The sequence below is a fragment of the Thermobia domestica genome, chromosome 6 (assembly GCF_964235325.1).
Source record: "Thermobia domestica chromosome 6, izTheDome1.hap1.1, whole genome shotgun sequence".
Taxonomy (NCBI): domain Eukaryota; kingdom Metazoa; phylum Arthropoda; class Insecta; order Zygentoma; family Lepismatidae; genus Thermobia; species Thermobia domestica.
In genome coordinates, this window is record NC_137459.1 from 123265698 (window position 1) to 123293037 (window position 27340).

At 37.2% G+C, this 27340-nt stretch overlaps 1 protein-coding gene across 2 annotated transcripts in view; it reads right to left on the reverse strand.

The window, feature by feature from the left end:
- The window catches only part of LOC145688178 (ras-like GTP-binding protein Rho1), a 45119-nt gene extending 18942 nt beyond the window's left edge, over positions 1-26177 (reverse strand). Inside the window, exons 1-3 of one of the 2 annotated variants that reach the window (XM_081762033.1) lie at positions 26023-26177; positions 15923-16084; positions 916-1116 (exon numbers count right to left, since the gene is read on the reverse strand). In XM_081762033.1, the coding sequence (XP_081618159.1) occupies positions 916-1116; positions 15923-16078 (357 nt within the window). In that variant the 5' untranslated portion in view covers positions 16079-16084; positions 26023-26177. Of the gene's footprint in view, positions 1-915; positions 1117-15922; positions 16085-25777; positions 25894-26022 lie in introns of those variants that run through there. The other variant, XM_081762034.1, reaches the window with a different exon arrangement.
- Positions 26178-27340: the final 1163 nt, after the last annotated feature.

The following is a 27340-nucleotide window of genomic DNA, read 5'->3' on the forward strand; positions in this document are numbered from 1 at the left end:
TAAGTTTTCACATGTAGCTTTTGAGAAAAAGAAACTATAATTTTTATCGCATATAAAGACAATCTGATACAGCTGATAATTTTTATTCTACTAAAAATAATTTACTAATTTACTTGTATTGTATACTGTATATGAAAAATAAAACTGTTTTGTAACAGAATGTATCTATGGTGGTTTGATTTCTTCTATGAGTGACACATACTTTCCTAACGGTGACGCACATCATCCTAAGAGACGTACACTCATGTCCAAAGTGATTGTCTCGTATCTATAACTGTCTTCTTGTAAGAATATAATTTGATAATGATTTGGAAGATACTTTTAATACTGATACTATGTGTATAATCGGGAAATTTATATTTGTGGTAAATTTCATACGAAAAGAATTATAAATACGAAAATTAGAATGAGTAAAACAAAATGTTGATAATGGACAAGGAAGTTTTATTTTTGTTTTATTGTTCTTATTTACTGCTCTCCTAACATGAACTTTACCACATACATGTCTTTGCCGATTATACACATACTGACATTACAAGAACTACCGGGTGAATTCGTTATCAAATTATATAGCACATATTTTTAGACATGCGACAATAATTTTGGACATGAGTGTACATACCACTTGCAAGCTTAGCTCTTGGATAGATGAGATAGAAACGAACTTAATACTTAAAACAGCACATCAAACATGATAAAAATGAAGCTACGAATCCCCTTAATATCGAACACCGAAAGTAGAATTTCAAGTGGCCTTAGCACAACAATAAGCAGTATCGAATATCCGGAAAACCGAATATTCAAATACCTGAATAAGTTTAATTCGATATGGATAACAGTTCCGCAATTATTTACATGCATTAACATATTTAAAATAACGTAACTTCTTGTATTTGCGTATTTAATTAGCATTACCTTTTTGTTTCCAACAAGAATAATAGGAACATTAGGACAGAAATGCTTGACTTCCGGGGTCCATTTCTCAGGGATATTCTCTAATGAATCTGGCGAATCGATTGAAAAACACATCAGTATCACATCAGTGTCTGGATAAGACAATGGACGTAGTCGATCGTAGTCTTCCTGACCAGCTGTATCCCATAATGCCAATTCAACCTGGAAAACACAAGTTGCAAACAACATTCGAACATCACTAATTCTCATTTTTGGTAGGGAAACCACCTTCCTTCAACCATAAAATACTTTTCAAAAAATTTGCTATTTTATTCTATTATTAAAACACATATGGGGACACGGTGGATCTGCTTACCTCTGGTGCTTGGGATCCCTGGTTCGATCCCAGGCCAAGTAAGTATGTGGTGGACAACATCGTGTTGGTGGGCTTCCTCTGGGTACTCCCACGTTCTAATTCCACCAATTCTTCCATCATCATCATTCATTTGTTTTAATCATCTGTCTCCCTTAGCCTAAAGGGCATATACGTGAGACGTTAAACTGGAAGATTTAATTCCATTTCAAAGACACACACAAAAGAGCATTTAACAAACAATATTGTATCTCCCTGTGTAAATATGCCAAGTAGTTCTCAGTTATGATAAATAAATGAGTAAAAGTGAAACTTATGCTGCCTGTTACACAAAAGACTAAATAAATTAAAGTGATCGCCAATTATATTTTAACTATGAAATAAAAATTAAATATACATGGATGGACAAGACATCAAAAAGTAGTCTCGGTCAAGAAACACTAAGCATTCGTTAAGGCCCTGTAAATGTACCACATGCAGGAACTGAACAGAATAATGTGAACTACAGTCGGAAATCACAATTTCAAGCGTTAATGGACAACACGTGCTACAGTTGGCGACCGTGTTTTTTTCTTTTTCTATACACTTTTATCTACCTATTTATACAGGGTGTTTCAAAAAGACACGGAAAAAATCAGGGGCAGATTCCTTACGGATAGACAAGTAAAAATGTTCATATGAACATATTTCCGGAAATGCATCGTTACAGAGCTATAGCCACTGACACCACCTGACGGTGTGAAATAGTCACCTTCTGTCGGGAACTGTTTCCCGACGTATTACCAGAGTGTCGTGTGTGAAAGAATATGCAACACAGGTTCAAACGAAATTAATTAAGCCGATTGCGCGTTGAGTGGTACAAGAATCAGAAAAAACACTCGCAAATAATGCATAATAATTGGTACTTGTAATGTCCGTATTGGAAAGTGCAACACTAATACAAATGGCAGTGAGAAAAGCAAAACAACACAGGTATAGTCATAAAGTCCAAAGAACCATCATCAAACAAGAGTTACAACCACAAACAGTAAATTGTGTGCATCACCAGTGCCACAACATTGATACTGTAGTACCTTACAGTAAGTGCTGAAAATGTCCTCCTTCTGCCCGAATGCAAGCTGCAGCCCGTCGCCGCATGGATGAACGAACGCGTGCCCAAGTGCCAGGGGTGTTCCGTAGTCGCTGGCAAGCTGCTTCGATACGAATACGAAGCGTCTCCTCAGTATCCACAGCAGATGCGTAGACCAACGACTTTAAATGTCCCCACAGGCAATAGTCCAATGGATTTAGATCTGGTGGGCGTGGAGGCCAAGCAACTGGTCCTCCACGCCCTATCCATCTGTCAGGGAATACGGCATTTAGATACTGCCGGGCTGTAACACTGAAATGCGCGGGCGCACCGTCATGCATAAAATGTAACATTGGACGCAGAGCCAGGGGTACAGTATCCAGTACATCTGGAATGTGGGTTTCCAAGAAGTCTCGATAGTTGTTTCCGGTCAGTCTCGGTGGGAGTATGTATGGACCTAGGAAAGTGTCGCCGACAATACCACACCACACATTTAGAGCAAACTGTTGTTGATGTCTTCTTTGACTGATCGCATGAGGATTATCTGGCGACCAGACATGTGCATTATGGAAATTGAAGATACCTTCACGTGTGAACTGCGCCTCATCTGTAAACACTATTGCAGATGCAAAGTTTGGATTGACGACACACTGCTCGCGGTACCATTGGCAAAAGCGCACTCTCGGCTGATGATCGGCTGGCGACAAAGCCTGCACTCGCTGAAGGTGATACGGATACAGATTCGCTCGCCGACAAACACGCCATATCTGTGCGTGAGGTACATGCAATCTCATACCTACTCCTCGTGTGCAGTCCTCCGGATTGTGTCGAAAAGCATCCACTATCTGCTCTTCTACCTCGGGGGTCATAGCTCTTGGTCTGCCACTGTTTCCAGCAGCATGGGGCGCAAAACTTCCATACTCCCGCAGGCGGCGATAGAGGGATTCAAATGTTTTTGTCTGGAATGTGACGTCCGGGGTATCTCTCCTGGTACAGACGCCGTGCTTCTAGTGCATTTCCATCCGCCAATCCATATGTGAAATACATATCTGCTAATTCTGCATTAGTGTACATGTTTCACTTCTGTCCTAAACACCACTCTCTATTGATACGTACATACACTTGCTCCACAAACACGTATTCCCGTCTTCCAAAGCACAAGTTGTAGTCACTTTTCCCGTTTCTGTTCCACACCACTAAGTGCAGTCAATTCTCACCACGTCGTTTGTTCCACAGCACAATTTGCTTACTTTGAATGTACACTTCTGTTTCACAGCACTACTGTCACTTCAGCTCACATTGTACCTAGCTCCAATTACAGTAAATTTTCTGTCTTAAATACCTTCGAGATGTTAATGTTGTAATGGTCTCCTAGACCTGAGAGTGCGTCCAAAGCTTCATGCACCTTTCGGCAAATGCTATGTTTTAACTTGTAACTAATCTAATTAGAAATGCTGTCCATCAGCAATGATTCTTGTTGTCAGCCATGGTACTCCTCCACACCTACTCGCGAGACATCTTGCATTCAACATTTCCCTCCTTCATTCCTTGGGTTGTAGCTCCTGCACGATGCTTTCGTTATGGTATTTTCTTATGCCTGATGAGCATGTGTAATTGCATTTTTGGGTGCGTTTCCCTCACTGCCATTTGTATTAATGTTGCACTTTCCAATACGGACATTACAAGTACCAATTATTATGCATTATTTGCGAGTGTTTTTTCTGATTCTTGTACCATTCAACGCGCAATCGGCTTAATTAATTTCGTTCGAACCTGTGTTGCATATTCTTTCACACACGACACTCTGGTAATACGTCGGGAAACAGTTCCGGACAGAAGGTGACTATTTCACACCGTCAGGTGGTGACAGTGGCTATAGCTCTGTAACGATGCATTTCCGGACATATGTTTATATGAACGTTTTTACTTGTCTACCCGTAAGAAATCTGCCCCTGAATTTTTGCCCTGTCTTTTTGAAACACCCTGTATATTATATGGTGTGGATCTTGCTCACCTGTTATCAGTATTCAATTCATCCGTCAGTGTAAAGGTGTGTTCAAATGTCGAAGAGCCTGACAAACTTTCAACGAGGCAGACTGTCTTCAATGTCATACCGGCGTACAGTTAGTGGGGAAACCACGTTTCGAAAGACATTATCAGACTGGTACAGACGGGTATTAAAACCAATTGTGGCAAGGAATAAGAAGACAACTGCCACTAAAATTATGGAGGAAGTAAATTGTTACCGACAGCCCCGATTTCGACGAAAACAGTTACGGGAAACTCCATAAAATGGATATTCATGGCAGGGTTGCTACTGCCAAGCCTATGATAATACAAGTGAATGCTACATAACGCCTCTGACGATGAAAGGACCGCGCGGTTTTCCCACTAATGTCTATGCCCGCATGAATTGGAGTCAGTGGCTCTCGATACCCCTATAAGAACGCTTGCCACTTCAACTACAGAAACCCACAGTAACCGGACACCAAAAATCTGTCCTCGTTGAAAGACTGGGATCTGCCATTTGAATACACCATAATCCTCATGGATGAGTATAATAATAAGTGAATAATAACAGCTGAGCAAGGTACATAACATACATGGACAAAACACGATCGCCAAATGCAACGCATTTCGTACAATAAAGCTCAAAACTTACATGTGATTTTCGACACTGTTTCCATTATTCTGTCCAACCTCTGTATGTAGGATGTGATATAGAAGATTTTGCTTTTAACTTTATTCCACAGCCTATACCCATGTCTATTTTGTAATGTGCCTACCCATATAACACCTCCCAGCTACGTGCTACGTATCAACAAAAGCAGACGACACTTGACTGTGTCACATGTCAACGAAGATAGAAGACGTTATCTAAACCAATGACGAAGATTCAACGAGAGACCTGAAAATCAGATTTGAAAGGAGGAGCGAACATCTCAACATCACTCTGCTCTGGGATTGACCATAGCCAACTTCTCCCACTTCGGTCGACTGCTCTACCCTCTTGGCTACATTGGGCCAAGAACCTCCTATCCAGTTGCATTGGACTGGAACCTCTCATATAATTAACCTGCTTTGGTTGGCTGTACCGAGCCGTGGAGAGTCCTAGCAAAAAAGTCTAACCTGAACCACACAAGTTAGAGAAGACAGGAATTAGAGACTCAGTCGCATCCCCAGACGCTCTTTTTAGTAATTTCTATTGAACTTAGAAATTTTGATGTAACTGAATCATAGTGCTTGTAATAAAAGGTGGCGGTTAGAAAACAAAGATTTCGTACATTCTCTGCTTTACCATCCCAATATCACAAAACATTGCAACATCCATGATGGTTAACTGGATTAGTTTATAGCCTCCCTTTTAGCACTGAGTCTATATGAGACTTGGACCTGCAATTTAAGGTGGAATTTGAACCATAGTAAAGCTTTAAAATTTTTCACGGCTCCTAACTGAGAATCGAACATTCAACCCTGTGAACTGAAGGCGTGCTCGATCGCAACCAGACTAGCGATAAGAGCTCCAACTGTCTTTTATGACTTATGACATAGGAATCATCAAGTTAAGCTAGAAAGGTGACGCTGGATTTATATACAATGCAACAATCACATCCCGCCATTGTGTATATTAACGAAGATGCAAGCCTCTGCAAACAAATAAGAAAATTAATTCCACGTACTACGGTATGTTCCTTTTTATTTAAATCCTAATTATTTCGATGCCTATTCCAGCAATCTAGCATCAGCTTCGGAAGACGTGACCCTTGAGTGTTTAAATTGAGTCTTCACACGATGGTCTCCATTGGTTGACAACACAACTTCTTAAAGACACAGCTGCAATTCAATTTTGCCTCATGTATCTGCGTATACATGTGCAAGAAAATAAATTTATTACTCGGAACAGTTTTCGAGTGCATTTTAATAGTGGACTTGAGTTACACAATTTTGTAAGTGTCTAAGAATCTGTGTTTGTCAACCAATGGAGAAAACCCATCTGAAGACTTGATTTAAACACTCAGGCTTACGTCTGTTACAGACCAATTCTGTCCTGTAATAAGTTTACCCTCAGAAAACAATTTTGATAACTGACTTTGCTTTAATAGTCCATATTCTGTCCTGGAAATATGCTTTTCCGATTCAGTCTTCGCATTAAATTATATTAATGTTGACATACTGATATCTAAATTATCGTTATCATCATGTTATTTTTAATTATTTTGGTTAATTTTGCTACCTTATTACAACTTAAAATATTACGTAATGCGTTAAATATAGATGAGAATTTCCTGTAAAACTTTGTACATTCCTAGCTAAGCATTTTTTTTCTTCCTTGATTTAATCTTCGCACTGTTTCTACGCCAAGAAGAAATTATCTTCGTTTAAATTTAAGGCGGAAAATTGACAATAATCTTTAGTTAACTAACTTATTGTACAGTCACATTTATATTGTGTCCTTTTTAATTTTATATTGTGTGTATTAGATTTCCAAACTATAGACACTGCACAAAATAAAATGAACACCTTGCTGTGAACAGGCCTGTAGTCGCCCTCGTGGCAAATCAACACCGAGAACAGACGAGAAAGGCGAAGATATCAGTATCATCAACTGGCGTATCGGTTGCATGTGATAATTCTGCTATCCGTCAAATGTGGTTGTGTCAGACTATTTGGACTTGGACAGAGGCATGATCATAAGAGCTTGCTTCGCTGAAGCCTCTGTGACAAAAACAGCCACACTGGCTGGTGTAGCAAGGAGCAGAGTGATAACCTACGGACAACATGGGAAGTCATCATCGGCTAAGCAGGACAGTGGACGAAAATCAAAGTTAACCGACCGAGATCACAGTTAACAGTGGCCCGAAAACACAGGACAACAGTGTCCTAGATAACCGCCGAGATGAACAACCACCTCCAGGACTCAAAGGAACTGCATGTTGTAAACATTCATGGCAGGGGTGCCATCCACAAACTCCACGTAACAGCAGTAAGAACATGTGATATCGTCAGACGAATCTTCCTTTACGTTATTTCAGGCCACAAGACGTGTTTATGTGGGAGAATCCCTGCAGAAGCATTTCATGTTGATTGCCTAGTGCCACCTGTGAAACATGAAGGGGACTCCTTGATTTTTTTTTTGGGGGCGGGGGGAGGCGATATCGTGGCATGACGTTGGGCCACTGATCGTCCTGCCTGGTAGGATTAACGCACAACACTATTGTAACATCATGGGCGATCATCTCCATCCCATCATCCAGGCTTTCCTAATGAATGTTCCCTGTTCCAAGATGACAACGTTCCTATACACACTGCCGGCGATGCATGGTTTGATGGGAACAAAGATGAGGTAGGACGCCTCATCTGCTGTCCTCAGTTACCAGATCTCATCATCATTGAAGATGTGTGGGGTATTTGAGAGAGCAAAGTGCGTGATCCATTTTCACATCCAGTGACTCTTTCAGAACTTGAGATTCTTTTGCACGAGGAAAGGCTCCATATTTCAGTGCACATTGTGCAGGACACGTATTTGTCCATCCGACGCAGGATACAAGTTGTAATTCGAGCTGGAGAAGGAGGGGGCATTTCCTTACTAATAAAAGTTTTGTGAGATTGCACAGGTGTTCATATTTTCTGTTCAATGCCTGTATGTTATGCATGTGTCGGTAAACTTATAGAATGGTTTTGTCTGTTTGTCGACAGGTATCACAACAGAAACGGTAAGAGATATCGAGATGAAGATTTCTGAAATCGATTTAGCGTCCTAAGAGTAGGTTTTATCTCCTACGTTATCTTCCTATTCAAATAAGAAGTAGTTCAAACTAGTGATTTTTGGTTTCAACGTTTACCACCTCAGAACGAAAACGGTAACAGATAGGGACAAGCTTTTTTCTTTTTCTTTTAATATTACTGTAAACGGCATTATGATATTTATGAGCATTGGAAACCATGTACGTAATTCGATGCGATTCTTAAACAGTTTTTTTCGGAATAAGATCCTTTGAAAGAAGTCATAGTTCCACTTCCTTGTAACTTGTTGGAAATACATCATATGATGACCGTAGTATTCGACACTGAGGTACTTCGGATATAAATTACCCCATCCGTGTCACTTGAGTAATTACCGTTGTACAGTCACGAAAGAAAGTATTCTTCAGTTGCCAAAATTTCTTTTCCTAATAACTCAACAAAAAATTAACCTATTAGAGTACAGATTTTGGCAAATTATCAAATTATGAGTATTCTAAGGATAACAACAAAAATATCCAAATCAATTCATTTGTTCCCGAGTTATTGGCAAAAGAAAATTTGTCAACTGTCAAATACTTTCTTTTCCGTGTGTACAACCCTCCAAATTTTGGTTGTTTTTCGATGTTTATGATATTGTAGCGCCCTTTGTTTGCAACACTGAATAATAAGTTTGTAATTGCGTTTTTTTCTCTTTTATATGCAGATTTAATGTATGTAATAACGTAATGTGGTGGCATTTCAAAAAATACGACTTGGGTTGGCAACACTGTTAACCTTGTGGTATAACAGTACGCCAATCAATGCCCCCTGCAGATATTCGCATATTACAGAAGCATTAAGTAACAAAATAGGAGGTGAATATTTCGAACAGCAAACAGTGAGATGTGTTGGGAATGCTTCACTTCTCCAACTTCCCCACCTTCAAATGCAATGTTGCTAATTTCCTATTTTAAGAGACTTAGAAAATTTCAGGCGCGCAAATATCTTTTGGAGCAATATACATAAAACTGGCTGCAGCATATTATAAACATATCTTTAGAAAAAAAAATCAATAGTCATTTCACTTCCCCAAACGCTTTATTTCCTCATCAATATTGCGTCCATCTTATTTTAGTCTTCTCAGAACCAAGCTCGTTCAGAATGATCAGCTTCTTATAGTTTCTCTTTCTCTTTCCCTCGTCGTTGATTTCTTGCTTTTGCAAAACGATTAAGAACATTTCGTGCATACTAAATCCTGTTTCCTTACGGATATTTTCTCAAGGCCACCAAAAAAGCCACTGAATCATACATAAGTCTGAGTGTTACGAAAGTTTGGTCTTTTAAATTACTGCTACAGACTGTGCACTGATTGAAAATTATTTTTCTAGATTTGAATTTTCATGAAAGAAGATCAATATCATTTCAACAACATCTTTAAGTCATTTTATTCTGAAGCATTCAAATTATTTAGCCAAAAGTCATCCAAACACTGATCAGAATACTGACTCAATTATTTTACAATTCAAACAAAACTTTCTAAACAGCCTCACAACTCAATCTGGTCTATTGCCATCTAACCAATTATTTACAAATAGTTCTGCTAAAAGAGACTTCATGTGCTTCACTCCAAAATCAGACCCTACAGAAACATTAAGATCCAAACAAGAAAGATCTCTAGTCAATTTATAGTTTAAAGGTGACTTCTCCACAAGTTCAAGAACAAATTTATGTATACACTTTCTGCAATTTGAAAGAAAATCCAAATTTTCCAAATATATTATTGGTTGACATTCCTCAAAGGCGAAACCAGTGTCAATGTTTTTCACAGGAAGATTTTCTTCATTTTCCACATCAATTAGAGCCTATCTATTCCATCTGTGCCCTAGGAAACTATGCAAACTATACTCCGGCCCCACCTCCGCCATTCTCTGACGGATGAAGCCCTCCCTTTGCTTTGGGAAAAGAAGTGAATGACCTCAGCTGTGTTGCCAATTTCATTCAGTCGTTTGGTCTTGACGAGTGGAGATCGTAGGCTACTTAGAGTAGCTACCAAGAGAGAGCACAGCGAAGTCCGTGAAATAATTCACTGTGGTAATGCTTCCGCATCCAACAATTGAAAGATCTTGACCGCAGCAACTTGTCTCTCCTCTTTTGAGGGAGGTACGGGAAATCACATATTGACAGTAGCGCCAGCAAGGGCACAGTTCAAATAGAAAGGCTCTAACATAGATGATCTCGAAGAACTAAAAACTTCTGATTTTACAAACTTATTTGGTACATTTTTTCTTTCATCACGTCCAATGCACAGTCTGTTGTAAAGTAATAGACAGTAAATTCAGTCTGAAATTCAGTATATATATATATATATATATATATATAAAGGTTCTCTTCCTGAAACAAGTGATTTAAAAAAAATGTATGTTTAAAATAACCATTTTATTTTCTTCCAACGTATCTGACACGATCTGATAGCTCGAAGAGCCCGGAACTTTCTTATCCTTTCTGACATGTTGAATATACAACAGAATATACGGTTAGATGTCAATGGCTCGCTGGACACTATTTTCAAACCGATATGTAACAAAACTTCAACGGAAAATTTTCTAAGCCTCTATAGGAGTATACTCGACTTTGCGTGTATGCAAAGCTCTTAGAAATTCAATGATTCTCCAATTCCTTACTTCGACTGCACGCTTAAATGCTCCATGCAAAGTAAGTTACTCGCAACTTCTTAGATCAACTATTACAGGATCATCTGGCGACGTCTTGATATCTGACCTGAATATATGCAGAAATGTAAGGTTTACACTGGGACTATCCACTGAAATTTGAATCATCTCTTTTTAAGTTCAAGGGTTAAACTACCTCTCAAAAAGCGATTAAAATGTCGAAGCTCTAGAATCCGCTACAAACGCTCATGTCAAATAAACACGTGCACACTTGCCTTTTTACGGTACTCTAGAATCGCACACTTACGTCTCCAACAACTGAACTAATTCACTTCTCAGGTTTGGTAGTACTCCATGAACTAAAGTGTAATTATGCTATTTTGTTACATTCAAGCTGCATTTTCCCGACAATCTCTATCTGGGAACATAAGTGATACTTTCACATCTTTAGCAGCAATGTGTATTAACGTACAGTATATCATTACACTTTGAATACATCATAATAATTTTGCTTTTATAACGCTATCTTTAGTAAGAATCCCTGCAAACTATTTTGTTTTATCCTCGAACTCGTACCCACTTACATCGCAGAATCCATATGTAAGCACGCAACATCGCCAGAAACAAATTATGTACGGAATAGGTAAAAATAGGATGGCACTTGAAGTCAGAAAGTACTGACTTGTTCTCTTGATTCATAAAAGCTTAACTGTTTTTAATATTGAAATGGACGTGGCCATCCTTTTATCATTCGTATGACTTGCTACCATTCCACGTTATTCAGCGAAAAGACGCTCCTGCAAGTGTTGCAGCGAGCAGAAAGTTTGTCACCTGGTACTTTCCGAATCCATGATACAGAATTACCTAACTACCAGGAAGTATTGAAGGTGGTCTTGCAATACTTGGAAACTGACATGGTTGTTACCTGCACAGGAACACTGAATACAACGAACACCTTAACTACATCACCTTTAAACTTTCGATCTTGCCTCTGCAATTTGAAGAACCATGTTAAACCAGCAAAACGCTATTACTATGTACTCCCCCAACACACACACCGCTTTTCGACCACCTTTATACACAACAATATGCTGTCGGAAATAAAAACCTGTTGTTGACGACTGGATTAAATATTTCTCCTCTGCCATGTACACCGCCTCGATCAATTTCACAAATGAACTGGCATTTGCTACTTCTTTTGCTTTTGGGGTACAGCCAGTTTTTGTGTTTAGTCTAGGCATGTAAGTATTGTTAAGTTTCTAAGGTAAGAAATGAAAATGCTGAACTAAAATTCGCAGACAATGAAACACGATCGCGCACTTAATACAGGATAATAAAGCGTACACATTCACTCTCAATTTACTATTTATTAATTTTCATTTCATTTGCAATAATATCATTATTACTTTGCATCAACTACTGGGTTCGCACATTTGGGTATTTATAAAATCTTATTTGCAAGCAATAAATACTATAGCGAAAGTAAAATAAAACTCCCATGCCAAAAAGCAAACAGCTTACTCCTGAGAAAAATAAAATCGTGTTCCGAAACATTATTTACACGAGTGAAAGAAGTGAATCACTACAAATTCACTGTCTGGGAACAATTCCCGAGGGCGCTCAAGGATACTGACAGATGAAAACTAATTGCTTAACATTTATACTTTACATTAAAGCATTAGTTCAACGCACCACAAACGAAAGAGTAATTACTACGTAAATAATGTAAAAACTAAAGGAATGTGAACAGAGAGAAAGAGAGAGAGAGAGAGAGAGAGAGAGAGAGAGAGAGAGAGAGAGAGAGAGAGAGAAAGAAAAAACCCCGAGAAAACACAGGCACTCGGTGTTTACGACAAAACCTATATTGCGCACCCATGGTTTGAACGCAGGAATTTTGGCCCCACAATTCAACCTCTAATGACTATGCCACCGACCTTCTGTTTAAGTTAGTACCAACACGCACAATATTTCACATCTGCAATTTGAAATATGATCGATCGCGTGAATCAGTTTCCTAATTTCAATACATGATAATGAACTGTCACCGAGAAGAAAACCGTTTGCTTCCCTAATTCCAAAATCTAAAGATACAGGCGAAAAACAAGATATAGAACAGCAACGTATGAACTATATGGGGATTCCATTAACGACACTTTTTTTCTTTCTTTCTTTCTTCAGGGAAGCTGTGGAGATGTCAACATTTAGACAGAAATTGAACATCATGATACTACAACAGTTTCTGTAGTCCTCTCTCGAAAGTCGCATTTCAGTTACAAGATAATTTTTACACGTCTTGTCTGAAAGTCTTGTTTCATGAAATTTCAAATATTTCCTACTGGCATTGAAAAAGCATACAAAAATTTGGCTCAAAATGTGAATAAAGGAATAGAGATTGAAGTTTTATTTGTCGCGTACCATTAAATAATGTTCGCAAATTATTGCATCCTTTTTAATATCAGAATACTTTTAAAATAAGAATAATCAATATTATTTTGTAAAACTTATGGGATGAATAATTATAACTGATTCATTACAAATGCATAAGATGGGAAATTATTATGAACCTTCAAATGTATAACAATACACATAGTAGAAAGTACACTTCGGTATTTATAGACGTATTCCATATTTAAAGATCAAGGGTCCAATGAAATTGGTCCGGCTATCCATTGAGTATTGACCCAATGCATACGCTGATGTGAAACTTTATCAGCTATTTTTGTGAACTCATACGCACTTTGGACATAAATCTCTTTGCTAATTAAAATATATTACAATGAAAACACAGATGCTAAAATTACGAGTAACCGTATTCCAAAATACCTTCATCTGTGTGATAAACTAATACAGGATAGGAAACTCTGGTAAAATTGGAACTAGTAGGAACGAAAAAAAAAAAAAAAATATATATATATATATACGTGCGTTGAAAATTAATTTACCATTGGACCGTTCACCCAACTGCATTTTGTGGATGATTCACTAATATGATATTCCACTGCACAAGGAAAGGAAAAGATAATGCGCACAACTACAGAACATAAGTTTGTTACATACCATTAGTGCTAAACAGAGATACATTTCTAAGTTTAAAACTGTCAATTAGAAAACGAGCACTTCTGACTGTTTGAGACGAATGTAGCCAGATTCCTGCCCATGTTTCCACCGGTTGCTAAAAAGACAACAAATATTATTGATGTGTAAATAAAATAAAGTAGCCGCAAAACACAATTTACGTGAATACTGAATAGTCTTTCAGCAACGTAGACGATTAAAAACCTGGTTCAACGAATTATCTGTTCGGGGCCTTGGCTATTAACAAAACATACCCTGAATAGTTTTTCAAGTTTATGACACTTGCAAATAAATCTTTTAATAAGTATTGAAATATGGAGAGGCAAAACTTATATTCTCTCCATCGAGTAATGCATATGCGTAAGAAACGTTGAGCATCAACATTCATATAAAAGAAACCAAAGTTTTACCTGTATACTCCTGGTTATTTTTCATTACAAAAATAAACAGATACACACAAAAATGGTTTCACAGTATGCGTGCGATATATGCACTGATTAAATTAAAACTTCATTATTACGACCTTTTGGTATTCAACTATCTCACACTTCATACTACATGAAAATACAACACTACGAACACTTGGGGAAAAGTAGAGTGAAGAGAAATGCCTTCTTGTAGAAATAGCTCCAAAGTGGACACATTACCTGCATGTAAAATATACTGGTAGTAGCTCATGTTATCGACGTTAGTTGCGTCATGGAACGATTAAAACACAGTATTAACCACTGCGCTTAATATTTGATACATGACTTTACTAATTACGTCGCACTAAGTATCTGTAGAAGTTAATATTGAAACTCTTTAGTCCATTCTGGTAGCGCTTTTCGTAGTCGCACTAAGTATCTGTAGAAGTTAATATTGAAACTCTTTAGTCTATTCTGGTAGCGCTTTTCGTAATGTAAAACGAATCTTTGATGCAAACTGCACTATTCCTCTGCTATACTCCATTCTAATATACAAGACTTTGCATATAGAAGCGCGAGTAACATTAAGGTGTTACTTTTGAGTACGGATCGCCACTGTCTAAAGAACTAAAAAATATATTCACAGCATTGGCTGCGTCTGCTTGGTGAAAAAGGAGATATCCCGGATAGTGCTACAGATTGCCACAAGGCTCATGAAACATCACTAAAAACAAGTAAGTGTTTCTACACGTTAATACAGGATAACTGCCCTTAAATTACACAAGTCTCGGGAACAACAAATTTTAGTATTTTCCTGAGGTACTTGGAACAGTGTATTCTCAGGTTTTAAAAACTAATATTTTAAAACTGAATAAAATAATTGTAGTCCTACCCCCCCCCCCACACACACACACACAAAAAAAAAAAAAAGAAGAAAAAAAACTTATTTGGCAAGTTGGAAGACGTGGTAAGATATCTATCGATTTTCACGCATGTACTTCGCAGCATGAAAGCGTTATTGTTTCTTTATCATTGTTAACTGGCGTCTATCTGGCAAACGCTTGCAATGATTGTAAAGGAAAGATCGTGCAGTTTATAAAAAGAAAAATCGTTCTTTGTAACTTTGAGTTCCAGTATTTGTACAATGAAGAAAAAATTATGATACAAAATAAATATTAACTAAAGTATCTTGTATACTCGTAGACAAAATATTTGAGCCAAAGGTTCGTTACACACATTTGAAATCGTCTTAAAATTTTCATTTCAAATATTTTTAAAACATTATTCGTCGCAAATCGAAATTCCCAGTCTTTTCAAATTCACCGACTTTTCCCGGTTTTCCAAGTTTGTCGAAATATTGAATAATGAGGAAGAATGTTTTATCTACTTATCCTTTACCTATGGCAGCAGAAGTAGCCTCTTCTTCCTTGCACAGAATTGTTCGCCGAATTTTCTCATATTTTCTTTACGCCTCATTTATAGATATCGATTTGTATTCTTATGGACACTGACGTACATTCTGAATTACAACTTTGCAACTACAAAGCTACCTAATTAAAAAGAGTCATTCAAGAATAAATAGGTCTACTACACACTTGTTTAAATACTACAGTCATTCAATCACAATGAATGCCACCGGAATGAGTAATTTTCATTGTTTACATGATACAAGGTATCAAAATAAATAAATAAAAATCATAGTAACATATACCTGCTTGCCATCCACTTCTATATCAGCAACATAGTTTTCGAAAACTGTAGGCACATAAACTTCAGGGAACTGGTCTTTACTGAACACAATCAACAAACAAGTTTTGCCGCAGGCACCATCGCCAACAATTACTAACTTCTTCCTAACTGCCGCCATTTTGACCTGAAAAAAGAAATAATAATAAATGCCATCGTACTAAACTTTCTCGCTCCCATTTAGGAAAAATCCCTCGAAACAAAACTAATCGTATCAGTACAACGACCTTTTTTGGGTTCTTCAAAAAATATATATCATTTTGAGTTCCAGTATTTATACAATATTTAATATCGAAATACTTTCTTCACAAAATATTAAAGAATCACTAGAGCCATCTCCTAGCAAGTCGTCGGAATAAAAGACAGCCACACCACAATGGCAATGCGGGGGCCAATTTAAGCTTCGAACATTAACTTTATGATGTTGCGAAGATAAAAATCCACTTTTCAGATTTCGTATTATTTCACACTTTTTTCCTCAGTGGTGTTCAACAGTCTTCTAATATTTTCAGGTTAGTGTCTGAAAAGCTATTTAATTAACAGCGAACGCTCTGTACAGACTGGAATAATAAACGAAACTGATCTGACATTATTCAATAATTTTCAGCTGAGAGTGAATTAAATTTATTTTCTTCTTTGTAAACAATAATAACAAAGGTGTGGAACACAGCCTTTGTCGTCGAGCCGAGCCTGGCTACTAAATATAGCGATCTTCATTGTTTAAGACCAGCGTTTCCCAATCTTTCTGGTGTTGTAAACCCCTTGAAGCGACTGTAAGTTTACCGCGGCCCCCATATTATGAAAAAAAAAAAAAAACTTTCGTGAGTGTATTTTACATATAAAAATGAAACGATAAATTACAATTTTACAGCACTAAATGTCATTTATGACAATTCAATACTGCATAAATTCGAAGATAATATAGATATTCGACAAAATATTGCCATACCTTTTAGGCCTATCATGAATTCACTATCCATTTAATATGGTGGGCAATGTATCTTTTAGCCCAAGTTAGTAATTTCGTAATTTCTTCTTTTACTTTTGGTATTTTATTCCTCTCAACTCGTTGAATCTAGGTAATGTACACTACAAATATCCCAGGTCTGAGCAATATGACAAGATAAAGTTTAATCGAAATAAAATGTCTAAAGAACTTCCTTTCAATCTCTTGCGGACCCCCAAGGATCCATGGAAGTAGTTACAAAGGCATTTTCGAGAAAAATCAGTTTTCCATTTTTATTCTTCAGTAAACTACCCTCGTATTTCAGTGTAGGAGGAATATTCGAAAATATTCCCTACGACAATCTTAAACAATACTTTACAATTGGGTCTCGATGCATTGATAGGTCTGTGTACATAGAAACGAGACAGACAGACGGAGTTCTTATCCAACCTGTAAACTATGTCTTTTTGATTATTCGAAGGAAAACATGCTGTATTGTAGGGTTGTTAATGGAACATTTACGGCATGAACAACTCTACAATACAGCATGTCGCCACTATACCTTGTGGACCTTATTATGAGAAATGGTTTACATCATAATAAAATATGAACGAAAAAGTCTCATTTTTGAGAAAATTGTCAGAAAAAAAATTAAAACTCACTCAAAGAGCACTAAACCTTGTGGATTTTTCATAAAGAAACTCTTGTATGAATATTCATTTATGATAATAGTTTTGCGCCATTTAAAGATTCTTTTCGCGAATGTTGACCAAATCATTCCGCACAAGGGGCGTGTATTGCACGTTACCAATCACATGCCAGTTTTTGTAGCTTTTACTTATCTCCTGTTACTCACGGCTTACAGCATTACTGATCATGGACAGACGCTCAGCTGTAATTACCTTATAGAAGTTGAAGGGCTATACAGGGTGTTTGAAAAAGAACACCCTAGTTTTAAGTATAAATTTAATTGGGAAATGAATGAAAACTTACATCAATGAGTACATATCATGAAAGAGAATTAATTCAAGTTTTGTTTAATGTTGGTAGACTTCAACGTGGGATCCATTTGTGGCCCTGCACACGTCGAGACGATATTCCACTTCTCGCCACGTATTCACCAACATTTCAGGTGTAACTGTCCCAACCGCCGCGACGATTCTTTCTCGTAAATGATTGATGTCTCTGATCTTTTCACTGTACACAACATTTTTTATGTGGCCCCAAAAGAAAAAGTCTAGTGGGGTTAAGTCTGGGTTTCGTTGTGGCCAAGGTATTGGCCAGCCCTGCCTATCCACCTTCCTGGAAAGCGAGTGTCAACATCTCAGGTACATAGATGAGGTCACGCACATCATCATACACAGTACCATTAGGCACTCCTAATTGTGGAGTACGTCAGCCAATGACTTCTTCGGGCTCCGAACACAAAAAACACGGATCTGTTCAACCACATCTTCACAAGTTCTAGGTCTACCTGGTGATTTTGCTTTTAAAACACTACCGGTTTCCTTGAAAGACTTTAGCCAATGACGGATAGTTTTTGCTGTACGTGGTTCACCACCATACTGACGTCTAAAATTACGTTGCACTGTTATAACTGACTCAGTTTTCAGAAGCCAAATAACACACTGCGCTTTCTGTTGCGGAGTACACATTGTTGCTGAGTTGCTCTGCACTCCACGCCTGCCTGGAATGAACTGAGGAAACAGAGGAAAACAACAGCACTGGTGCCGTCTCAAGGTCAAGCAGACTCGTTAACTGCAGAGGAGCCAAACTTGGAGAGTTGATGAATCAAACACCACAAACTAGAACAGTGTATGTTACTTTGTACAGATTCTAGGACACATTAAAACTAGGGAGTTCTTTTCAAATACACTGTACTGCAACTGCAGATAAGTGAATGGGTACCCCGGTCCCTACAATCTGGCGATGGATTCGGCAATACAATACTATAGGTCAGACTGGTAATTTACGATCTCAGGCTTTCCAATGCTAATGAAAAAAAGATATAGGAAAAAACGACGAAAAATATAGGAGGTTTCGTGAAGCTGTGAAGAAGGAACATTTCAATTATCCAACAGGTATTAAAAAAAAAATATTCACCAATTGTTATATGAACATACATTCTACTCTAAATATAACTAAATGGGTAATCATCTCGTTGCAAAATTTTATACGAGTTTCTTAGTGTTTTCGTACATAGCTCACCAGTACTAAGCAACGCCCATAAAAAGTGTAAAAAGGATCTGCACTAGAAAATCAATCTTCGTAAGTATATGTCTTCTAGATGTGAATAATTTCATCACTTGCAAAATCCTTTCATATCTATGTTAATTCTTTTTTTTTCTTTCCTCAAATAATATAAGTTGTAAAAATCAATATAAAATCCACAGAAAAAATACATGATTCAAAAAGTTGGTTTGTTAAGTATCTAAATATACAACTGCACACAGAACTTAGTGCACCTAAGGAAATATATACAACAGTTTAAAAAGTATCAGCTATGCTTTCTTTTTCTTCAGTGCCTGAATATGCTTATTTGCCATCTTCCGTTCTGTTCGTCTCGAATTTTCTGTAGTTCATTTATCCACCCTACTGTGGAGACAAAAGGCCCTCCAACCACTCACACCTTATTTCCTTATGTTATTTTCACAAGTGGAAGTAGCACTGCCACAAAAATATAGGAGTTCATAGGAAAACACGCAAATATATAGAAAAAAAAATAGGAAATATAGGAGCACTGGAAAGCCCGCGATCTCCTTGTTGTCCGCATGTATCTACCGAGACAGAAAATGCGGGAGTAGTAAATGAAGGCCGGTTATACCCACTAAGGATATCTATACAGCTAAGGGAAGCTTCCCACTTTCCTGGTAGAATGCAGACAGCGCTCCGAAGGCTTCGTCATGCTGGTTTACACGATTATGTTGCTGCAGTGAAGGAAAAACTCTCAGACGAACACAAAATGTACCCTCTCTCCTTTTCACATGCGAATGTGGATCACAACTGGGAAAATATAGTTTCTCAGATGAATCCATATTCACAACATTGAGGGAGGGGCGCCAGTTTGTGTATCACCCGAAAGGGCACTCGATATGACCCTGGATATGTGGTTGCTTGGGGGTTGGATTTCCGGTTGCGGTGCAGGACAGCTTCACAGAACTGAAGGGCACGTGGACAGTGCTCAGTATTCAAACATCATGAGTAGCATCATGGTGCCATCAGCACGAGAACTTCAGCCTTATGGTGTCATTCAGTCCCAACAGGACTAGTCTCCAATAAACAGGACTAGTTTACATACATCCGTGTGATTCAGGAATGATTCGCAGGGCAGCCTGAGATTGACTTAACTGATTGACTGCCTCGTGGAGCAGACCTCAATCCCATGGAAAATACGTAAGCAGAGGTGAAGGTACTCTAAGGGACAGTTGCCCTGAAGCAGATCCACCAAGAAATCGGGATGACCTGTGCTGCCTTGGTTCCAAGACATGGCTGGAGGTAGGGAAAGATGGATTTCTCGTCCATCCAATAGATTCCATACTCAGAAGAATGGAACGTGCAATTAATTCAGAACGGTCTTGGACACAATATTACTGTGCCCATCCTAACTTCCAAAACAGTCCTGTTTAGGGCTACCTAAACTTTTCTGGAAATATTATCGTAGCAATTACTCCTTGTATCATATTTCTGTGCAATTCTACAATAAAGAAAAAAACAGTCTGTGGGATTTGAACTCAAGACCTGATGATCGGGAACACCCGTGTTCTACAAGTGAGCTCAGATGAACTCACTTACAAACCCATTCTTAAGAAATATGACTGAACATCCGGTGTTTGATACAATGATACTCATATCGGTTGAAAATATTGTATGAAACTTGAGATACTCTGAAATCCCAGAGTCTCGATGTAGCAAGTGCTTGAACACACTTGAACAACAAATGGCAATAAAAATATTTGAATTTACTTCCATTACTAAATTAGTGACAGTGTGGATTTGTACGGTTTCTTTCCTACAAACCTTGTCAAGATTTTATGACATGTTCCGTATGTTTGATTAGGGGATTTTTACTTTCTACATGTTTGGGAATTGCAAATTTCTCAAATTCCTAAATTTCGACATTCTGGAATTTGAAAGTAGAATCAATGTCTTCCTAATGCTACGTATTCGATTACCGCTGGTTCTTATACAAGATGTCACAAAATTTCTAGTTGGAAGTGTTTAACGAAATACAACTGCGTATGTTTCAGTCTCTCGCGTAAATTGCTGGGGTAAATACTAATAAATTCAAAGGAGTCGAGCATACTGCTTTACTCAAATTATACAATAAAAAGCACATTCTACTGTGTATGACTGTGATCATGCATTAGACCAGTGTTTTCCAAACTGGGGGCGCAATCCTGAGGGACGTAAAGAGTGAGTAGGGTGTGCGCAAGCTAACAGAAAAAAAAAAGTGAAATTATGAATAAAACATAACTTGCAATAATCACTTAAACTTTAGCGAACTTCAAAACTCTATATGTTTGACATTTTGTCTCCCCTACTCCTATTCAAGATTTTAATTTTGTTAAAAATTAAGTTTTTTTTTCTTTCTTCCAAAATTATGAAAAATGTGTTTTGCAGCTATTTCATTCTAGAAGAGGGAGTTCAAAAGTTTATTACGACGTCGAGAAAGGAGTTAAATTAAGGTTGCAAGAGTCGATATCAAAGTTGAATATTGTAAGCTTATGAAAAGCATATAATAACGTCCCAGATTTGAAAATAATTTCGGCTTAAACTTGCTGTAACTACATTTAACCCAAAATTCACTATGGAATGCATACTAAAAATGAAAGAAAGAAAGAATGGTCGGGATTTGAACTTGGAACCAACCACATAGGGGTCCCTTATAATAACCATTCATCTAACAGACAATGACGTAAACACGATTTTCTATAACGTTATAGATCCGCATCGAAGTGACACTCTTATCCGCTGTCCCATTACTTTTTTTAACTTTCTTTTCAAAACTCTAACATGTTTACGATGATTTGTTTTATTTCACACTCGAGCCTCGCAAAAGGTAATTTTTCTCTGAGTATTTGGAACTACTTTATTGGACGGTTTTATCAAATATAACGCAATCAACACAGCAGTAACAAACTTACTGCCTTAAAAGAATTTTCCTGAACAAGAGGAAGTTCATTATGCACCCTGTAACTAAGCTACAAGAGGTCTACATTCAATGTCAACGACCCATCCATCGAGTCCACTCTTGTAATATTTTATTCTATTAGTCTCTTAACGTAGCTAAAGGGAAAATATGTAAATGACTGCGTAAAGTTCTCCGTGGTTGAATGGATACAGTCATGGTACGCTAGCTACAAGGTTCGTGATTCGAAACCCGTCTTGGAAGCTGATATTTTAAATTCTTAATTCCCCAGATCTTCAGATCTTTCTCTTCCTTCGTAATCATCTCATGCTGTAAAAATATGTATCCACCTTGATTCTACAACTGCCTGATGCCATCCTCTTAGTTCGGTAACATTCCTTCTTCTGTTTCACAAAATCACAAATTTCGTCATAATATGGATGTTGTCTAATCATTTTCCCTCCAATTCCAAAGTTGCATATGTAAATCCTCCTACTCTGTCTCCACACTTGAATATCTCTCTTTTTCTCTCAATGTCGTCCACTATGAACGCATATGGCTTGTGATCAAAACTCCGAATCCTGAAACCAAACGTAACCGCTCAAGCAATGTGCTATCGTATAGATTTGTTGCTAAAAGCAGTGTCATTGTAGATTTGTTCGGGGTGGAAGAGGAAGACTCTTCGCCGACTTAAGAGTTTCACTATTTAAATCAATCAATGTTTCACTATACATTTGATCAAACAATATGTGTTATCAAACTCAAGGCAGCGAATTACACCCTTCTGTCCTGCCCAAATGACGCCCCTAGAACATCTGCTTGCAATTACTGGGGAAAAAATGAAATTAATAATTACCACTTATTTCTGTCAGTAATTTTTCGAGTTCTGCGCCCGCATTACAGACTCTGGGGAGCGCAAAACTTATTGCCGTTATTGACAATTTCCATAAATTGCACAAGGAGTATCTTCCTAGTTTGATGTCATATGCAGTCTTTGAAGGAAAAAAAGAATGCAAATAAAGGCGTTTATGAAACTATGGGAAGATTTTGTGACTTTTTTTATTCAGGCTCTAAAAAGGCATTTCAGAATGAATGAAACAATTTTAGAGCTATAAAGCTTGTAAAATACGGTTCCTTTTTTTCCGTCTGAATGGAAAGAGTATGTCACACAGACTGCTTTAGACAAGGAGAGAAGAGGAGGAGTGGGCTGGATTTAATATCAGCAGTAGACAGTTGATCGACATACGTTTCTAAATGTATAAGCACACGGTGCAAGAGTTTGTTAGTAATTTGGACTTAAACTTTTCGTAACATTTTCTATGCCGAGTACTGTACACTATCCGCAGACGCACTTCTTACGGTGGAAATATTGGTTTTTGATTTTATTGTCATTACATACAGCAACTTAACATTTCTTCCGTTTGGTTGTTAGCAGCAGTCCAGGTACTGACTGTCTTTTCGTCCTGTTTTGACTTGCTGAATTCTGCAGACACTTCCTCTCTCAACGTCAAAAGGAATTGATAGTGATTGATTTTACTCATCGTAACTACTTTGTAAAGCACAAATGCATTTATAGCTGCTAAATCTGCGACAATGTAAAAGTAAATGAACTGACCATCTCCTACTCGCAACTTTTAACTAAGTACTTTCGTGCCATTTTGTCAATATCATCCACTCCTACCTTCTACTTGTTGCAGAATAAAATTACTTCAGGTTGCTGCTTCTTGTGATCTAAATCAACCCCAAGATGTGAGTGAAGACTTCTCAAAATTGATACACTCTTGTTCTTTTTACGTTAGTAAGACTAAGCGTCATCATCCTCAAGGACTGTGGAATTTGTTTACTGTTCTGCCGTATAGTTCCTAACAAGCTGATATTTGTCTTCCGATTCCGAGCCAGACCTAGTGAAGTGAGGAAATTATCACATGTCACATGCAAACCTGAGCCTAGAAAGGCTTCACAAGCATCTTTAGCACAAATTCAGTAACTTTTTTCATTTCTATTTTCGCAACTATGGAAAACCACTGATTATGTATTTCTATTTCACTGCAACGAGCATGCAAAATTTCATCCATTTTTATCTGATTTATTACCGATGAACTGTGTAAGTTTGCACCGTAAAAATCACAGTGCAAGAAACACAAACCAACATGTGCTAGATGTCAACTTAAAAAAAAACGAATGGGTTAAGTTATCCGAGTTAGGGTAGGGCGAAGCTGATGGGGCCGCGCGCATGCAGATTCAAATGCCCGAAGGGAGCAGGCACGTTAGTGACCGTGAGTATACGCGAAGCAAGAGTAGTGAAAATACGTGGGTTTTTGCAATGATACGAGTTCCTACAGCACTTGTAATGGTTTTACACTAGTAACGCTACACTTGTAAGCAAAAAATATAGCTTTTGTAGACTTACAGCAATACTTCGCCTGCAGAAAGAAACACCTAATAATCTACAGTTTATCTTTCATATGCACTCACATATTTCAACCGTAGTATACCAAATGTAATGATTTTACACTAGTAACCCTACACATGTAAACATAAAATGCAGATATATATATTATTATTTAATTCTGTCGCCTCGAGAAGTTTGTCTCTTATAGACATGTCTTTCCACGTAGAGTATTGAATTCTACCTATAAATATTTAACAATGTGGTGCGCTTAAACTTGTTTAGCATCAAAAACATGTCAATGATGAAGGAATTGCAGATAAAAAGCGCAAGAAAAAACTTTCATATTAATGTATATTATAAGATCACATGATCCTGAATTAAGTACTATCTTTGGAATCAAAAAGAGCACTCAATCACTGAGACACCATCAACTATGGGCCAACTTTCAAACAATATGCTAATTAAGACCCCAACCTGGGATTTAACTCTTTGAAGCAGGGTGGTACTTATATTATACCACCTTTTACATAACGTTTGCGAAACTCCGTGCCGCAAGAAGTTGAGAGAGATTGGCGTACCGTCTGATATGATACGACTTCTGGAAATTCTCTTTGAGCGTATTAAGCGAAATGTACTTAACCCGGCATTTTTGGAATGTGAATATACCTACAGATTTCTACTCTCGCAACCTAGGCATGTTGTTTATATATAATGCTATAGTCAATGAAGATACTCTCGTACATCAAACACTATGAACCGGTAATACCGCTGCAGTCAATTTTATTTTTTTTTTTGATCACTGACTCACGAATGTTACTCTGTAACGTTAGATTACAAACTAGGCCCCTACTTATAAATTGGACCGTAAATAATCTGTAGTCACAACACATTGCAACAGTATATAATAACATTGCCTTCTACTATCACTAGATTAGAAAATCGAATTAAACTCATGTGAAAGGACTGTATGCTTGTCTCCCCCTTTCATTATATTCCCAATTTCTTTCCTTTACGAGCAAATAGTGTTGTACACTCTCCGAGGTAATTCATCATTTGTGGCGTGCAGAGTAATTAATTAATCTTCCATAATGAACAAATAGAAAATATGTAATTCAATGAATGAATACAAGGGCTTCAACTCAAGGAAATAATTAATATTTTTATAATCATGTGCATTTGCTTCTCAATACATTTGGTTCGAGTTCCATGCTCACTATTCATAATCACTGTAAACAGAAATACGTCTAAAACTACAGAAATCCTTTATTTTTCGAAATAGCAGTATCAGGGTCATACTTTGTTTATCGTCTTCATTACTCTGGCTATAATTATCTTCTGCTACAATCCTATTTACCTTCAAAACAGATTACGTATAGACCAGAAAATATTTTTAAAAAGGATTACTTTATGTTATTCAATCCTGTAAATATCATTTTGAACTCATGTCAGTAAACGGAAGTCATGCACTACACGCCCGGCAACTTCTTTTCGTATCAAAAGAACTACATAACCCTGATTAGCATTATTTACAATATGGACTGTTTTCTCTTAATTCATGTGCAAATATAAATAATTTATTTTTAAAGAAGATTAATTTACCTGTCACTAATAACGACAAAAACAATAGACGTATGTACCAACAACGACCACACCTCAATCCCTTCAAAAGGGGGAATGGGGCAATGGGGGATTATAAGAATTTCTAAGAATAATGCGAATGACGTAAGATAACAAATGAAGAATGCAGTACGATGGTTCTCAATTTAGAAAATTTTCTGTGCTGTAACCAGCGTAAATATCATGCAACACATACGGGTACTGTTGTGACGCCGTAGTGACAAAACATTAATTCTATAAATTTCCCACAAATAAATAAATAAAATGTATTTACTAAAATGAGTTGGCAGCTGTGTTTCTTTAAGGGGTAGACAGAGACGTATTACTTCCCAGATTTCGAGATTTATCCCTCTCCCGAAAATTGTTAAATTTATGATAGGTGTAGTAAAAGAAGACAGAGTAGATGTTTGGAAATACTTCTTAACTATACTAACCCAGTAATAGCCAATGATGTAATGCTAATTTTTAGGTGGATATACGTTCTATTCCTTGAACACACACACCCAAACATATGTTATATATATATATATATATATATATATATATATATATATATATATATATATATATATATATATATATATATATATATATATATATATATATAGGGCGTTTCATAATTAATCTTACAGTGCTTGGGGGTGGAAAGTAGACAAGAAAACATGCAAAAGCAAGTTTATTACACCGAAGTCGAAAGCGGCGTCCTTTCCGAGTTATGAGAGCGGGTAAGTGCTGAAAATTAAACTTTGAGTATTAATAGGGCAAAGACTAATAGAGTTAGAAGAAGGAATATGGTGAATTTCAGAGGAAACCTTACTTGTATTTTCGAAAAATGCCATATTCAAAATGTTCGAGAAATTAGCCAAGATTTCATTAAACCTTGCCCCATTCAATCCACAATTATCAATGGGACCTTCACTTAATTTGTGAAGTTCTGTATCTACTGGGGCCGTTCACACAGATGTAATTCCAATAATAATAATAATAATAATAATAATAATAATAATAATAATAATAATAATAATAATAATAATAATAATAATAATGTGGTCAAGAAAGTATGAAAAAGCCCTTGCAGATCACCTACCCTAAGAGAGGTTTTCCTTCATTCGCACCAGGCAAATGTCGGAATGGTACCTAACTTGTAGGCCCCGAGTAGTCTTCTATCCAATGCCTCTAGCGAAGGACGTTATTCCTCTGATATCTTTGTCATCAACAACCTTTGTAACAAGCATAACAACTTTTATAATTTTAGCAAGTCTTCTCGGGCTATCACTCAGATGAAAGTTTTGACATCCGA